Source organism: Pogoniulus pusillus, chromosome 14 (genome assembly GCF_015220805.1).
Source record: "Pogoniulus pusillus isolate bPogPus1 chromosome 14, bPogPus1.pri, whole genome shotgun sequence".
Lineage (NCBI taxonomy): Eukaryota > Metazoa > Chordata > Aves > Piciformes > Lybiidae > Pogoniulus > Pogoniulus pusillus.
In genome coordinates, this window is record NC_087277.1 from 12,086,534 (window position 1) to 12,105,268 (window position 18,735).

Below are 18,735 nucleotides of genomic sequence, written 5' to 3' on the forward strand. Positions count from 1 at the left end.
CTTCGTCGAGGTCCCCGGTGTCCCACCCGCGGGGAGCACCACTTGCAGCTTCACCACGGGCAGCCCCCGCTGGGCAGTGCGGTGACCCTGCCCTCTGCGTGCTCCTCTGCACCCGCAGAGGGAAGCCCGTTGGGCCGGTGGCAAAATGGGGTCAGAGCTCCCCGCCTCAGCCCTCACCCGGAGCAGCAGTGCGGTGGCTGCATCCCAGGGGTTGAGACCAGGTTGAGCTCCTTCGCAAGCAGCCAGCTATGGCCTGGTCACTACGCACCAGGACAGCCTCGGGCAGGCTGCTCTGGGCCAGCATTCGTGAAGCGTGCGACAAAACAGCGTGAGGGAGGGCTGTAGAAATAGGAACATTCTGGCCACATGCAGGAGTAGCTTGCAAACTTAAATGCTTCTGCACCAAACTCAACCGCCTAAAACTACATCCTGGCTGGAAACTCAGTTGGAGTGCTGCCCAGCAGGCAGAGACTACAGGCTGAAACCCAGAGAAGGGCACCACAGGTGACAGTGCTGTTGGCAATGAAAGGCAGGGCCTGGTGCTCCAACCTGGCAAGGGGCACGCCGCAGTGTGAAGGTGCCCCCAGGACATAGCATCCTCATCCCCATCTGCCCAGCAGGAAGCTCTCCCTCCAGCAACAGATGCTGTTGTGCTGCTGTGCCATGAATCCCTTTCAGGAAGGGACAGGGATTAAACGGGCCTAACACATCTTAAGGTAATTTCTCTAAAAGGCATTTTGCTGCCGAGCTTTACTGTGAGTTGCTGGGGGTGGGGTGGGTGTGTGATGCTTCAGCTCCCTTTGCAGCCCCAGAGGCTCCGTGCCCTGTCCTGAGTCTTACTGCAATAGCCACAATGGCTACAAGTCCCATCTTTGACCCAAAGCAGATGGAGACATGGGCAACAGTGAAACCAGGACGCTGAGAAGTCATATAAGCAATAGGACCACTCCACAGAGATACTATGCTCACTGCTCTTTTCTATTCCACCAACCAAGCAGATAAAGCTATGACTCATGGGCAGCCCAGATGCCTGATACACAGAGTGAGGCAATAACCTCAGGCAGATCTGGTCTAAATGAAATCTACTAGGGGTGCATTTTTCATGAAAAACATTTTGGCAGAACACTGCCATGGGCAAGTGAGAGGAACAAAATCCTGCTCTCAAGGGATTTTTAAGTAGAGAACATTAAAATTGAGGGTGGAAAAATCTTTTCTTTTTCATGTCAACTTTCTCTGCAGCCCAGCATGAGGAGGGGGGTATGGGGACAGGAGAAGCTTTCCTCCTGCACTCTGCAGCACTCCAGTCATGCAGACCTACTGGGAGCACAGATGCTAATCCAAAGACAGATCCTGAGCAAAATCCACCCCTAAGTAAGGTGACCATTCCAAATCTGCTCCAAGGAGACAGTGAGGGGTGCAAGAACCACATCTACAGTAGACCTGGGCCACGGTGGGGATGCTGCCAGGACTGTTTTGGCAGGGTAGAAGCACCTTCCTGCTTACCGCCACATGCTTCTGTTCACTGGATTTTTGGGCACAGGCCCTGCCTGCACATCTGGTGCTTTCTGCTGCTTCATATGGCCTGGCTACTACTACTGCAACTACTTGCATGCTGCTGACCAGATGGTCTGACTGCCCTACTGCCTGCTCTCCTCCCCTGTTACTGTTTGCTAAGGGCTTGATGCTGCTTCTGGACAAAGGACCTTCACTTGTTCACATTGCTTGAATTACATTAAAGTGAGGTAAGTATATGGCCCATCTGTAGGCAGTGCTTACAGGAAATCAGCCGACTCCTCCTGATTGATCTTCACATCAGTGATGGAATAATCCTCTTCCAAAGGTGTTCCAGCTTTGGTTTGTGTTGCCCTCCTGTTCATCTCACGCCTCCAACTTGCAGATGTAGAATTCAGATTTGTTACTGTACTCTGCAGAAGACTTGCAAGTCCTCATCTTCCAATATCAGAGGCATGTTGATACTACCATAGCAGGGATATGAAAGCAGGGAGAGATGAAAAATATTAATAAACTAGGTTTGAGAGCAGCTTCAGAGAAATTATTGCATGCCACTCCTTACTCTTGTAAGTTTGCAGGCAACTGTAGCTAAGTTCTTCCTGAAGTATTCTCTGAGGAAACTGCTACCATGAAAAAGCAAGCCTAACACTTTTGCTTTGAAAGGAAGAAAAGTAAATACACCAGAGCCACCTCTGACACATCCATTTTGGGCCAATCTAGTTTGAGTATTCAAGGATGGTTGATTTACACAATAGGATTGTGAGAGGGGAAAAAAAAAAGAAACCAAACAAGCCAACAACATTTCTAAGCACAAAAATCATCTCTAAGCCTTGGGGGGAAAATCCCCAAGGGAGAATGGCTCTAGTCCCATACTACTTTCAGTGGAAAAACACCAAGCACAAGGGGAGGAGATGTTTTCAGACACTTAGAAAAACAAGACCAGACTGATAGGAACTGTAGAGTAGCACTGACACTGGATTTAAGGTTCCAGGTAAGCTTAAAGCTCATTCAACACATTCTTCAGGTGGTACAGCAAACAATGGGTCAGCTTCTCTTCTGCTCTGACATGGGTAGCAGATGCGACAGCTGTCACAAAGTGTTTGTCCCCCACCCTTGCTATTATAAGAGACTGGAGCAGACATCCGCCTCACTGCAGACAGGAGGATCTGTTCCTCTCTCAGAGGAAGAAGGCAAAGCCTGTGCCACAACACACTATCGGTTTTAGTGTTACTCCAGCAACAGCTGGCGAGAACTAGTCAAGACTCGCAGCTTTTGTTCACTGGACATGTAAGCTTAAAGACAAGCTGACAAATAGTGCTTAGGTTATCTGAAGGAACTTGAGTACTCTCAGTAGACTGAACTGTAAATCATGTTATATATAGCCCTAGAAGTATTATTAAGACAACTTGAAATAGTTTGTCTAAGTTTTGGCTTGCAGCTATAATAGATGGAAACGTGCAGTCCTGTCTGCATTCTGTATCCATCTGAAAAGCCTCCAGCTATGTTTTTAGAAAGGTTAAAGAGTCTCAAAAGCACCCTCAAAGCCTTAAACTCAGGACTAAGTTGATAAGTTTTCTGTAAGAACTTAAGGCCTGAAGCTAACTTTTATTTACTTAGGAAGGTTTGCTCCTGTATCATACTCTGGTTTCTTGGCATAGGAGGATTACTGGTCTAGGGTGTAAATGGCATGAAACTGTACAACAAGGCAGAGTGTAGGGTAAGTAAAGTTGTTTTTTATTGATGCTCAGGTAAATTATCACACAGAACTGCAGTCTAAGGAAAAGAGAACCATCTGAAAGGTATTAAATCACATTTATAGGGTTGGAGTGTTTGGGCTTTTGTTAAGGCCAGGGAACTATTTCTGAGTTTCACTCACCAGTATTTAAGATTTGCACCACTTTCACAGGTTTTGACTACCAATCAGTCTTCTAATTGACTGTGAGCTTTAAGTTTGCTAGGAAAAAAGGTAAGCAGTCTAGAACTCTGAACAAGGTAGTTCTTTGGGCATGCATTTGTCTTGGTCTCTTCTCAAAACAGTGCATAAGATCACCACCTCAATTTTGACTTGCAAAAGGAAATCAATACATGTCACTGAAGAACAAGTAATACAAGTAGGACAGAGAACCAAGGATATTGGAATCAGCGGATCTCTGCATGCTGTTATCCGAGATACTGTGACAAAGTAGAGCAAGAGCAGAATATATAAACGGACTGCTTGTCCTGCTCCATGCCACACACTCCTTGCCCCATGTGTTTAGCCTATGTAAATCTGAAAGCCCACAATTAACTGATCAGAAGATCTATGATGAACCAAGGCCATGCCTGTGCTATGATTAGGTGTTCAAGAAGCTCTCTTATGACAGTGGTCTCCTGCGCCCTGTGCTGCTGCAGCTCCTAGATTTGATACAAACCAGGTCTGGTAGCTCCATGTTCCAGCTTTTCCTCTGGCAAAAGGACATTCTCATTGCTTTCTAGCAATTTCAAAAGACTTGTTCTTTTGGGGACACTTTTTTCAAGAACAGTTTTTTAAACAAGTAACTTCCAAGAACCAAGTCAGGGAGAAGAAAACCTCTCCAAGCTAGGTTGGAACTAAAGTTCTAAGCAATAAAATCGCACTATCCAGGAAAGGTTAGTAGTGCTGGAGTCAGTTTGGGAGCTGCTGTGAGGAAGAAGAAAGCTGCATATGGGCCATGCTGAGTGGTTCCTTCCACCAAAAGGGTTAGCTGTAGAAAACAAGACACAGGTGGCTGGCCCACTGAAGCCAGAGAGAAAGCAAGCGAAACTCATGAACAAAGTAAGTGTTTTGATGCTAACTTTAGTAAGTAAAGTTTTCCAGATAAAAGCAATTGCATCCATATTTAACAGCTGTTAAAGAGATACATATTTAATTGCAGTATATAAGGGGTGCTCTATATTCAAGACAAAACATTTCAAGTGTTTTAGTTCTACCTGTTTGGAATCCAGACTTTCTCCCTAGAAGATATTCCAGTTGACAAAAGGGCCTTGTTCAAATATCTGGGATCAACTGAATACATTTATTTAAAAGCAATTTTAAATATTAAAAAAGTAGAAATTAACACATACAGTACTCAAAAACTGTCACATTAAATACATGTGAATAGACATGTGTACTGATGTTTCATCTTAACATTCAATGAGAAGTCAAGATTTTAACTAGTGGCATGACCAGATCTGATTTCTGTACACGCTGATGTACTATGTAATAAAAAAATAAATAGCAACCGTTGTTCAACAGTAAATAAGACATCATCTGCAGAGCATACTTCCCCCTCTGGGGGCACCTTCCCCTGCCCCTCCCCCCAACCCTTTATCAGCTAATTTTCCATAAAGACTTAGATTCTTTCCAAATACTATGTCATATACAAAATTGCAGACAGTGGCTCATTGAGTTCAAATATAATACTGTACTTAAACTCAATCAATATCATACATTTTCAGATTTCTTATGACCCACAATAAGCCAGAATAAACAGAACTATTGTTCCTGATGGAACTCATTTAATTTTATAAAATGCATATGTATACTATTTTAAAGAGCATAGAAAAGAATAGACATTTGACTCTACATAATTTTACATGCCTAGATCTTCTTTATATGATTTGCTTTTATCAGTTTATTTCAAGATCACTTAAAAATACAATTGACCACAAAAGTGAATAGGTTTTGTTCTTTAATGCAACTTAAAACATTGTAGTAATGGATTAAAATGGAATGCTAAATAAATGCTAAACCTGACTTCCTTTCCAGGAAAAAACAGAATAAAGCCTGAAATACTGGAGCTGGTAATACTGAAGATTAGATGCCAGCAGGCTCTATCACTTGTGTAATTTTTTATTTTTCTTAAATAAGCTTTTATTATAAATGATAAAACCATTAACAGTTGATAAATGCTTTGCATTTTTTTTCCCATGTGGATTTTAGACTGGTATTTGTTTCTGTATTAACCACAGCAGAATTAAATATTCACTGACTACAGTCTTGTGAAAAGTCTGAGACGTGCTTTTATGAAATGAAAATCTTTCCATGCAGCCAAGACAGTCTGCTTTGAAATAGCAGTACAAGTTACTGAAGCCAAAATAACATTTAAAGCAAGTAATACAAAACTACATATGAAAGTCATGGAACCTGCTACAGGCAAACTATGGGAAAAACACAACTGCATCATGTTTCAGAAGTTAAAATGTGATGTTGAAAGTGACATAGGAAATGAAAGTTTCCAGTAATACGTTTAAGTGTTTTCTGGCAATGCAACTTCATACCACCTTTAAAGAAACCTCAGGTCAAATACAGCCTTCCCAATATTTTCTTAGAAATCAGTATGTCTTTTACCTGGTACTTTGACTGATGACTATTACAGTTTAGTGAACAGCCTGATGCCTGTAATCTGAGTTCTATCACTAACAGCCTGATCAAATGCATGAGAGGTCATCTTTCACTTTTTAGACCAATTAAAAATAATTTAAAAGTTTATTCTTATTGCCACTTAAGAAATTTTATTTTAGGTAACTAAGTTTTAAAAAAGTTGAAGACAGAGGGAAAAAAAACTCCACAAATTCATTTTCCAAAGAGCCAATTTAGCTATAAACAAATACTGTTGCAAGCTCACATTAATCTGAATAGCAATTAAGTTAAAATGTTCTTTTTCCTCAAATGTAGCTATACCACTAGGCTACTACTTTTGTACAAAGGCAGGTTTCAAGTAAGCATCTAAATGCATGCATAATGTCAACAGCTAACATTTTCTAGAAGTCCTTGGTTACTAAGAATTCAGTGAAAGAAACCAGCAAATTTCACATATATCTACTAAAGAACGATATGACTAATTCTCATTAAAAGAAGTTTTTGACTGAAATAAATTTGTAACTTTTTATAGTGAGGTAATATCACAGGGGAACTGCAATCACAGTTTGGCATAGGTCCACATATTATAAACATGAAATGCTGTATGAACACCATAAAACATTACTGTATCTGTAAAGTCAGTGAATATTTGTCTTCAGAATTACACTTAAAACTGAGCACTATATTAAATAAATACTGAAGTGGGTTTCATAACTGTAAACTGCATACACTTATAAACTGCAGACTGGTTTTTAAATTGTCCAAAACCATTCACTCATTCTAACTTTCGCTAATTGAATACTGAGAATACCAAGTTATTAGGAATAGTCATTTCTGTACAGTTACATGGTTGACAGAGACCACCTATGTTTGGAAAGCTGGCAGTTCATACCTATTTTTAACAGCGTAGACAGAGATGTAAGTGCTAGATGCCAAGGATGGCTTCGATGAACCCAATAAGGCGTGCCAGGTTCCAAGGCTACCATAATACTGGCAAAGGCAGAATAACACAGTATATTTACAATACATATAATTCGACCTCATGAGGTGAAACTTAAATGAATTCTTAATTTGTAACAGCAGCTATATATACAGTTGTGCACAGGATTACAGGGAGGCAGCAGCGTTCGCTTTTGCTAAAAAGCCCGTCTTGCATGAAGAATGTGCAATGCTCAAGTTTGGGATTTTTTGTTTGTTCATGTTTCCTAGTCTGACAGAATGTGCACAAAGGACACTGGAAAGACCCCTTTCCTCTCTGGCTGTCCTTCGATGTGGCCAATCTGCAACACAGGAAAAAAAAGGTACATTACGTGTGTTTAGACACGGAGGTCGTAAACTGCATTGACTTCAGTCAAAAGCATGAGAACTGTGTGGATCCTACAGAGCATTTGCAAGTTCTTGGACAGTTTAAAGCAGTCCTTAGTTAACATTTGAAAGGGACAAATGCAAAGGGACAAAATAAAATCATGTAAACATATTATAAATAAGAGCAATTAAGCCACCTAGATCTAGAGAGAGTATGTTTACAAACAAATTTGCAAACCTACAAACACCAGTGAATTTCAAGAATCGTGCCAAATCAGAAGCCAGATTGTCTTTTGGCTGATGAATCAACTTCCAGTAACAAGATACAGATCTCTGTGGACTATTCATCTTAGTTAACTGAGTAAATCCTAAACATTTCACTTAAGAGAAATGTCTGCTACAGTTGTGAAGTTGCTATGATAATCTGCATGCTTCGTTTGAAGTGATAAAGGTCCAGCTATTTTCTCACTGAATTAGTGACTTCTAAAGATTTATGTGCATACTAGTTTAGAGTACTGTTTGATTAAGCCTCCTTCTATGTTTTACATGATAATGATTTATAAAGAAACAGTCAAGCAACTCTAAACACCCCCTCCAAATAATGGCATCTTCCTTATGAACTTTACGTGTTTAAAATGCATCATTATAAACAGCTGTCAAACTGATAGCACTGGAGTGGCGGCCTTGACTGACCACATAACCCTCTTCTCATCCTGCTACACTGCTGCTCACTACTTTCAGAATAATAGTGCACCTCCTTCCTCTTCCCACAAGCTAACAAAATGGGAAGGGGAAGCATGTGGGGCCAGCCATTTCCTCTTGTAGAGCCAAATTTTTTGAAGCGTCTGAGTCAACAGCCCTTGTTTTCCTTTCCAGAAAAACTTGGACTGGCAGCCCTCATGGAACTGGTCAGGCGTGTACCCAAGGATCTTCAAATGACACTTCACAGCACAGATTCAGCAATGAAGACAGCCATAACCAGGGACTGGATGATATGGCTAATACAGCAGCTTTTCACTGGCCATTGCTCTTTTGAGACCATTTTGTCAGTAGAAAATCTTCCACACTTAAATGATGAAAGTGAAAATCAAAGCAGCAAAGGCTGCACTGCACTCGGATTAGGAAATCACAGGCAGCACATGGTGAGCACTTGTTTTAAATACACTGAAATCTGTCTCTTCTTCCCTAGTAATAATTCTTAGGTGGGGAAGTATGATGTAGCATGCACTGAACACAAGTGGAGTGTCAAGCAAGCTAAATAGAGTACAAATCACCACCTCTTCATTTAATGAAAGGTTACTGTGCATTATAAAGAGTGACATATGCAAATAAATATTGTTATGAGCCAGCAATAAAGGCAAAGTCAAACCCAGTCAGGATGGCTGTAGCAGACTCCCAGGAAAAACAGACCCTACCAGAGAAAGGAGACCTTCTCCAATTTTAAGGGCTGGATGTTGATTCAGGCAAAACACTCTCCCAGAAAAGCAAATAAACCTCCCAACACCCAGAAACAAAAATAACAAGCCCTCTTACTTTGGAAAAGTAAGTTTTCCTTTAGAAGCCATGAAGAAGTTATGCAGAACTATAAAAGGAAAAGACACATACCCACCACTCTTGGTCCTCTTCACCAGTTACAATAATAACTTCTCCTTCAACAAATGTGAGCTCATCATCATTATCTGCCTGACAGTCATAAATGGTCTTCACTCGCCTAACTTTGTTTTTCCCCTAGAAGCAGAACGAAGATTTAGACAAAGAACATGAGGAACAGCAAAATATATTAATTTTGCCTTTTAGTTATGTTCTACTTTACAAGAATATGAAGACTACCAAAATTGCTTTCCCTGCAGTTGGGGACATAAAAACCCTGCTTCTACAGGGTTAGTGAGTAAAAAAAAACCCAAACAACAAAACACAAGAAATAACCAAACAAAAATGCATGCACACTCACACAGAAGTCCAGTAAAATAAAAACAACAACAAAAAACACCCCAAAAAAATCCCACACAGGTGTAGGTTTTCTTAAGATTCAGAACTCCCTGGGGACTTTCATGTGCAGTGAACAGCTTGTGTAACCTCCACTTCCTTCAGTAAAGAACACTTAAGGAACATCTTTACACATTTTTCCACTCCACAAACACCCCTTCTCCTTTAATGCACACTTCATTAAAGCACCTGCCACAAACAGAAAATGAAACCTGGTCTCCTCTGAATTTTACGAGCACTGAGGAACGTGCTGCACTGAACCCCACTACTCCTTACAGTTTTAGGTTTTGGGTCTGGTGTAAAAATACAGTATCCTTTGATCTCAGATCTGCTTACAGGACTGGAAATTACTGAGTGATGTTCCATCCAGAACATTAGCAATTTCTTACTAAAAATATTACTTTCAGATGGCAGTACTATTCTGTGATGATAATTCACAACAGATATTCTCACAGCTCTACCATTCTGAGTCCAAGTATTTTCTAGGTCACACTTTGCTGCATACTGCTAATTCATATGAAAAACCCTGAGCTGTGGACTCCTCCTGAACATATGTTTCTCACTGCAGAGAAAATTATTCAAATTATTTCCAAATAGAGAAAGGACGCAATATTCACAGCACAACACTCCTGTTACTTTGTATTCCTGTATTTTTATACCCACACTTCTTCAAAAAGTACAGTTCCTTCTTTGAACAGAAGTAGTCAGGCAACAAGAATGCAAAAATCGAAGAAGAGCACAAGGGTATGAGAAGCAGAAGGGCTACGAAGGAAAGGAATCAGCAGGTTTGAGAAATCTGAGCCAAAAGTAATTTTGCAGGGGAAATTTCCTAGGGAGCCTTCTCTTTGCTATTACCTACCCATCTGAAATACCTCCATGTTTTGGCAAAAAAAATCATCCCTGCAGATCAACTGCAGAACAGAGACATAGGGAAGAGCACTCAAACTGAACTCAAGATACAGACAAATAACAATTATAAAGGGATCTAAGGGGCAAGGCAGTCAACACAACAATGTAAAGACCCATAGTGAAGACTAATGAACAGGAACACCTGAAGTTCATGAGATCAAAGGGGTTTTTACAGCAAGGATTTGCTGGAGCAAGAAGTTACTTCAAAGAACACTTTCTTTCTTAAAAGAAAATCTTGTAATCTGAACCTCCCAAAAATCTCAACTATCACTAGGGATTGGAATTCAATATTTAATTGGTATTTTTGAGGCTAACCTCAGCTTTCAAATCCAGAGACCCTTTACAAACTAAGAGTGCTTTAAATCAATCATCCAGTGGTAAAGGGAAGCAACTGCTTCTGCTAGGTAAGAATCATCTCAATCAATAAAGAGACTAAAGAGACATTAAACTCCTCTAAACTTAGAGAGCTTGTATGCACCTTAGCTTGTAAGAACACAGGAAAAATGATTGCAATTGCTTCTGCTTCCTTCCAATTAGTGTCATAGTTGACATTTTAATATTCTGTTCCTCTCACTGAGGAGAGGGGCAAAAAGCAGAATTCAAGCCCAGGGTGTATTACATCTTCCCAAGATTAAAGAAAGAATTGATCTGAAGAGAGTATTTGTTTTTCAGAACAGTTACAGCACTGGAGTGTAAGGAAACAGAAGCAATCCCAGGACATGTAATTTATGACTATAAAACATGTATCACCCACCTTCCCAACAAGTCCTAGTATCTAGTATTAGTACTTATTAAGAATGGACTTTTATACTTGGACTGATTAATAATCAGCTGCTGTGGTCATTAATAATGCCTCCACACTCTTATCTACATTCAAAACTTCTTTTGTTTAAAAAGAAACGTGTCGCCTCCTATATAGAAAACATAAGAGACAAAAAACCCCCAAACTCTCAAGTGCTCAGTGTGATTTAAAAAGCACTTCAGAGAAATGAAACTTGCTCTAAAACTACTCTTCCAAGTCCTTATATGCAACAGCATTGGTATTTTTTACCTAATAATTCTGAACAGCTGATTTTCTAAGACTTCCAATGAAGTCTGTTCCCCTCTTTAGTAGCTACATAGTCAAAATGAAGAGTGAAGTACCCACAAGTACTAATGGCTGTTGTCATGGGTCCTGCTGTTGGACTGTGTCTGCAGGGAGGACAGAGCCCTCTACTTTCACTACAAAAATAGAAGTCTTACTTCCTTTTACAAAAGTGCTTTGCATAGCCAATTCGACAAGCAAAACCATCTCCTTTTTGATGTATTCTTAATGATGAAAATCTTATGAGAGCTCATGACTCTCATAAAATTATTTCAATATACATATGCATGAAGAAGCCTCTGTTGGATTCAGTGAAATTGCACTGGTTAGCAAGATGAACAGCAAGGTGAATTGGGGGTTGAAGGAAGAGTCCAGCTCTGCTCCTACACACCATTCGGCGATGCTGATTTTGCCACTTGAGCAGTATATCTTAACCTTTGTTAATCACTTAAATATATCAAGTACTCATGATGAGAACATTTACTGGTTTGACACAGTTGATCTTGAATTTGTTACCTACTGACAACAGGTGCTAACATCCCTTCTTAAAGCTCACAAAAATCAAACACATAAGTATTCTAGTCACATAAGACATACAAAACAAGCAGCAAAGTCAGAAGTATGACTGACAGATAAAAATGCCTACGTTCCCCAGTAAACACAGATTATTGATTTATGTTAGCAGTATTTGTTTCAGCATGCAAGAAGCCTTGTAAGCCTCCAGTATTTGCTGAAGCTGCCTGGGACCAGGCAAAAGAGCTCTTCATTCCCCATCCTAGCCCATACAATTATGTTATTTTGTGTGCATAGCTCAAGGGTGTTTGATGTTTTTGTTCTGTTGGTTTGGGTTTTTTTTGTTGTTATTCCCCCCCCTCAGTCCTACAGTAACTTCAAAGCCTTTCACAGATACTTTCAACTAGCTGGCATAATACCTACCATATTTATTTTCCTGGGAAGCGGCACAGGAGTTTCTGGCAGGGTATGTGTTATGTCATTAGACTCTTCAGATGCTTGCCTTTGGACGGTGTCTCTAGATTGTACATTTGGAGAAAGATCTAAGGAGTGAGATTTTTGATTTGCCTCCGAGGTCTGAGGCTTCGGTGATGCTTCTCCACCTTGAGTTTTAGCCAACAGCTCCCCTAGCTGAGGTTTTGGAGGAAGGTCCTTCATTTGCGGCTTTGGAGGTAAGTCTCCAAGTTGTGGTTTTGGTGGTAGGTCTCCAAGCTGAGGCTTTGGGGGTAGTTCTCCAGGCTTTGGGGGCAAATCTCCCACTTGAGGTTTCTGAGTTAATTCCAGAGGCAGAGGCTTTGGGGGCAAGTCTCCAGGTTGTGGTTTCTGCGGTATATCGATGGACAATGAGGGCTTGTGAAAGATTTCCGTGTGCTGATGGGATTTATCTATTGAAAGATGATGACTGGTTTCTATTTTCCTTAGTGCCACTAAAACAAAAAAAAGAGCATAGCAGTGGGTTGGGGTGTTTTTTGGTTTGGTTTTGTTTGTTTTTTATTACAGTCTCATTTGAAAGAGCTTGGGCACATATCAGAACTGCAACTGTGTAATGACCACATGCTCACTGAGCCCCCGTAATGACACATTATATCCTCCATGTCTATGACAAATGCAAGGCAATATATCTTTACTTAACCCTCTTCCACTGGCATCCAATTTTGCTGCTCCTCCTGGAGGTCATGGGTACTTAATCCAACAACTACTAGGTGTCAGTTTATAAGTTAAGTGCTTAAGGTGAAATAAAGTGATTACTTCTTGAACCTAAAGCACAAAATATCAAGTACAAGAAAATATGGATTTTCACAGAATCACAGAATGTTAGAGGTGGGATCCTGCCCAAGCAGGATCACCTAGGGCAGGTCACACAGGAACATGTCCAGGTGGGTTTTGAAAGTCTCCAGATAAGAAGACTCCACAGCCCCTTCTGGGCAGCCTGTTCCAGGACTCTGTCACCGTCACAGTAAAGTGTCTCCTTGTGTTAAGGTGGAGTCTCCTCTGTTCCAGCTTGTACCCACTGTTCCTTGTCCTATCACTGGGCATCACCAAAAAGAAACTAACACCACCTCAACACCCACCCCTAGGATATTCACAGGTGTTGGTAAGATTGCCTGTCAGCTTTCTCTTCTGTAGGCTAAATGGCCCCAGTTCTCTCAATTCTTATTCACAGGAAAGATGTTCAACTCCCTTAATCATCCTCACTCATTTACACTTAAGAATCTTCCTGATTTTCCAAAATCCTTTCAGTTTTGTGGCATTTTAGAAACAATTTTCCATGGAAAAGATCCACATAATTAAAACAAGTACCTACTTTCACAAACATGTAAAGGATATCATTATGAGAATATTCACAAAGAGAACTCTTACCTTTTTGAGGTAGTTTGGGAAGAACTCTAGGGCCAAGTGCAGTCTTTGCAGTCCCAGTGCTAAGGGAAGATGTGAATTGTTAGTGCATACAACTGTTACAAAATGTACTTTTTCTTCTCTCATATTTCTCCTCTACACATCTATAACTTATTTAAAAGAAAATAGATAAACAAAACCCCAAATCTTCCCAAACCAAACAAGTAAAACCACCACACACCAAAAAAACTCCAAAACATCCCAAACCAAAAACATCAAACAAAAATACTCAACAACAGACCCCACTTCATTTATGCTGCCCCTTCTGTACAACTATCTTGTCTGTGAATCACTCCTGGAACTTACAGCACTTTTAAGAATGAACTGAACTGCTATTTTTTTTCCAGAGAAAATGACATACAAACCCCACAGAGCTTTAATGCTACAGGGGAGATTTATTCCACAAGCTGTAGTACGTGCAAAAATGTACTCTGAAAGTAGGTAAAGCTGAAAGACCAGCTCAGTGGACAGGTCCTGAACTAAAAGGAAATTTTTGTCTTCAAAGTAGTTATACTGAAGCATTCAAAACATAATCTATCCTTCAAGTCAGTGAAGTTTCCCAGGACTGGGCCTACAGCTTGCAGAGTCCTCTTGCATGAGTGTGGTATTCTACTGCACACAAATTGCAGCTGCTTTTAGGAGACAAAGCCTCTGCCCTTCCAAGGCAGTACTGATAATTGTGGGAAAACAACATGCTTTACTGCATCAACCTGTGTTACAGCTCTGTTAGCTACTCATAGTGGTAAGCAACAATGCAAGCAAGACAGCTGCAAGTTACCTGATTGCAGCATAAAAAACTGAGACATTGCCAAAACTTTCCATCTATGCTTTTTTGCTGTAAACATTTTTTTCTTTCAAATTAACACTGGCTCAAATTTGCAAACATGGCACCTGAGAGCAAAACATTACAAGTTTCAACAGAAAACCACCAAAGTTCTTCCACCAAAACCACACCTGAGTCACTTTTATAGAAAAGGACTCTGGGAGAAAGCCAACTGATTTAAGGCATAAAAATAAACCAATAAATAAGCAAATAGCAATCAGTATTGTCTCAAAATAATTACTAAAAAACAAAAAAGGAACAAGGAAAGCAAGCAAAGTTGCCAGAATATGGCATTATCTGTCTCTGAAGCTGACACTTCAAAATGAGTAGGATGAATCACTCCTGATTTCCTAGCCCTTTTTTAAATAGTCAAAATATATCATGACATGGAACTGAAAGAACAGCCAAGCTCAATCTCTAGTCAATAAACAATTACCTTGGCCTTTTTCCAATGCTACCAAGCCCAAGCACCCTACTTTTACCCTCATCTTACAAGTATATGGAGAACATTGCTTTGTGCCCAGCACTGTTTCCCCGAACACCCAGTGCCACCTGGGTAGATTCAGCAAACATGGCAAGGCAGCTGTGTTACCAGTAGCACATCCACTGCCAGTCCTGACAAGACAGATCACAAACTGAGGAGTGTCCAGAAACTCTACCCACTCATCTTCCACTGTGATTTGTTTGATGTTACACATCCAGCTCCAGTCGTGGCCTGATCACGTACACTTGTGGTCACGCCAGGTCTCTGCTCGGCTGCCCAAGGCACATGTTTATTAGAATTACCGTGCTTTCAACCTCAGGACTTTGGAACCACAACACAGGCAAAGGAGTAACAAACACTAACACTAAGTGACAGCAATGTATGGCTGTCCTTACTGCTTCAGCTATTGAAAAGACACTTGTACCGACCTGACAAACTAGGAGCTAAATGCAGTTTGTGATACTACAGACTGTGCCAGCACATGAGCCTGGCAGACTGAAGAAACAGTTAAGCTGCGAGACTGACATGAATTATGCCTCTTACATCCCCTTCAATGCTAGCCTGTACCCAGAGTGACTTCTACAGCTACAGGCACGGGACTTCACACCGAAGCAGGTAAAATGAAATGCCAGGAGATGTGAAAACAAAACTTGTCCTGCTGGACTGCAGTCTTGAGGCAACATTGCCCAGCTCAGACAGCATTTCTGTAGGAGCAGCAGATAGATTCTTGTACAAGTTGTTCTGTCCATCCTGCTCAAAGGATGGATTGTGTACGGACAGCGACTGAACAAAGTGTAGGAGGCTCAGTGAAGCCAAAGTATGTGTATGGTAGTAAGGCATGCAGAAAACTAATGAAGAAACATAGCTAGGATTTTACTTCATACAGAAGGACTTTTTTTTTCTGATTGATAAACCAGTGACATTTAGGTAAGTTTTCCCCTTTGCCTTCACGTACACAGATATTACCTTGACTGCTGAGACATTCCCTCAAACTTGCTTGCAGCCTTAGTTGAAGGTGGGCCCAAATCATTACCTGAAGTGAAAAAAAAAGCACAATTTAAAAGAGAAATTATCATTAGGATAGCTGAAATGAAGTTGCCCTGGCTGATTAGAAGTGAAGTATATGTTCTTCCAAATACACTTTATGAAACACATCCAAAGACTTCAAAAGTTGTTCTTTATCAATAATTTTGTAACCTGAAAAAGTGGCAGGGACTATAATAATCCAACCTGAACTTTCATGTAATAATACATTTTAAAACAAACCTCTGGTAGCTCACATATGCTGGCAAGGAAAGATTGAGTGACATTGCTGAGTTACTGCTGTAGGGCACTTGCTTTGAATATAGTGTTTCAATTTTCTCTAAGAGATACTGCAGACCAGTAACAAATCATTTTATTAGAGATGTTTACGTTGTATGTTATGAGACATCTTTTTAAAATCACCATGAATTTGATTTCATTCATAAAACACCAAGTTTCCAAGGACTTGCTTTCATCCTACACAAAGACGAGCTTCTGCTGATTTAGGAACTAAGTCACCCATAACCTAAATGCCAGCCACTGGCAAAGAAAAAAGCCTTGGATAGACTTGATTCTGTCAAAAGACAGCCATATTCAAACCCAAGTGCTTCTGAATTCCTTCAGCAGAAGGCTTCTATTTCATTACCCATCACTATTCCCAAGGCACAATTAAACTACTTTGTTTTAGCGCTTTTATCATCCTCTCCTTCCCTCTTCTATTACAGAATGTCTAAACAATCTCAGAACCAGCTTCAACAACTATTAGTAAATTTCATCACTGAAACATATGCAAAGTGACATTTAATAATCCAAGAAAATACTTCCATGCCTAAGAATGACATATCTGCCTAGATAGCATTATTAGTGTACTGACGTCTAAATGGAACAGCAGAAAAGGCTCATGCTGAGCCTTGCTAAAAATATGTTATACTTGGAGGAGAGGAAAGGAGAGGAAAGGAGAGGAAAGGAGAGGAAAGGAGAGGAAAGGAGAGGAAAGGAGAGGAAAGGAGAGGAAAGGAGAGGAAAGGAGAGGAAAGGAGAGGAAAGGAGAGGAAAGGAGAGGAAAGGAGAGGAAAGGAGAGGAAAGGAGAGGAAAGGAGAGGAAAGGAGAGGAAAGGAGAGGAAAGGAGAGGAAAGGAGAGGAAAGGAGAGGAAAGGAGAGGAAAGGAGAGGAAAGGAGAGGAAAGGAGAGGAAAGGAGAGGAAAGGAGAGGAAAGGAGAGGAAAGGAGAGGAAAGGAGAGGAAAGGAGAGGAAAGGAGAGGAAAGGAGAGGAAAGGAGAGGAAAGGAGAGGAAAGGAGAGGAAAGGAGAGGAAAGGAGAGGAAAGGTATGACAAACAGCAAACTCTTCACATATAGATCCTATGACTAAAGCAAGGAAAAGTAGTTCATGGTTGCTATGGAAATCTAAAATAATCTAAATGACATTTTTAGAACATCTTTGAATAGCATCTTAATTAGGCATAAACTAAGAATTACTCTGCTTGAGACTTCAGTTAATGCACAGATTAGAAAACAAATGCTGAAATTCAATGTAACAAAAAAAATACAACACAGAAAAAAAGCTTCTCAAAGGGAAAGCAGTGAACATCTGAAAATATTCTCTAACCAAATGCAAGAAGCTAGATATAGAAGTCCTTCTGTTATAAACATAAAACCTAATATTTGCTAAAAATCTAAATGGACCATTAAGCAAGTTTTTGTGCATATCTCAGCTGAGAAAAAAAGGAAGGGAGGCCGCTCTTCCATCCCCTGAAGATGAGAAAAAGAGATAAGCAATGTTCTTCTCTGGCCCTGCTTTGAGAAGAAGGTTCTTCAACTCCGCATTTACACTTTTCTCCTGTATTCTCCTCTTCCTTTTTCCATAGTCTAATATTTTTCAAGTAAAGTTGGCAATAGTTTAATATCTGTTTCTACCACACTTTTTCTTCTGATAGTGCTACTTTACATACTATTCTAGTATATGGTATTTTAGGTGCTACTTTGGACTTAAACTTTTGAGGTTTTTAAAGTCTCTTCAAAATGTCTGAAAACGTACTCTGAAACAGTATAGGACTGTTACATTCCATACCTCAGACATCTGCAAAGTAAAGAATTGAAAAGATTGGTATTAATTGTATTCCTTGAGAAAAAGACTTTGTTTTTCATTGGACACTGTATTTCTTTTCATACTAAATCCTAGACTAAATCACGCATTCTACCCAAGTGCTCCATGATATACCTCTTTTAACTCAATATACTGAACAAAAAAGTGGTGCTTTTAGCCTTCTGAGGTTTTTTTAGGCTACTGATATTGTTTATATTATAACAGAGAGAGGATACTCTTGATCTAAGTGGTGTATGGATGACTCCCCTATGTAAGCATTGGATTCCAGCTCAAAAGTTTACAGATTATGGAAACCTTGCCACCAAGACTAAAATTACAGAAAATCACATGAGCCTGAGGTTTATAGCTCTGGGAGAAGTTGACTGCATAGCACAATATTTATTGAAAAGAGGAAGAATTTGAGTTGCCTGGAAAATAGTCTCTATAAAGCTTCAGCCAGGAAAGTATCCTGTTAGAAATAAAACCAAAGTGCTGGTTCTGTATAACTTCTGCAGAAGGCTGAGAGCCTATGTGTCTTTATATAGGTACAGACATGACAAAACCCAAAAACACATTAAGACAACACATTGCCACCAGCTTAGTGCAAACACTTTACAGGAGAGATCTGGCATAGAGTGCAAGAAAACATGCTCTTGTGGCAATCAGGAGAACCACACAGATTCATGGAGCTTTGTTGGCCCCAAATCAAGACCCAGCTGGATGAATGAGTTGGTCAAAACAGGAGCAAGGGT

The 18,735-nt window shown here is 40.3% G+C and overlaps 1 protein-coding gene across 7 annotated transcripts in view; it reads right to left on the reverse strand.

The window, feature by feature from the left end:
• Window positions 1-3,225: 3,225 nt before the first annotated feature.
• ASAP1 (ArfGAP with SH3 domain, ankyrin repeat and PH domain 1) overlaps window positions 3,226-18,735 on the reverse strand; it is a 144,143-nt gene continuing 128,633 nt past the window's right edge. For all 7 annotated transcript variants that reach the window (XM_064154285.1, XM_064154286.1, XM_064154290.1 and 4 more), the window contains 5 exons: window positions 15,842-15,908; window positions 13,533-13,591; window positions 12,096-12,598; window positions 8,786-8,908; window positions 3,226-7,155 (listed from right to left, as the gene is read on the reverse strand). In XM_064154285.1, the coding sequence (XP_064010355.1) occupies window positions 7,081-7,155; window positions 8,786-8,908; window positions 12,096-12,598; window positions 13,533-13,591; window positions 15,842-15,908 (827 nt within the window). In that variant the 3' untranslated portion in view covers window positions 3,226-7,080. The remainder of the gene's footprint in view (window positions 7,156-8,785; window positions 8,909-12,095; window positions 12,599-13,532; window positions 13,592-15,841; window positions 15,909-18,735) is intronic.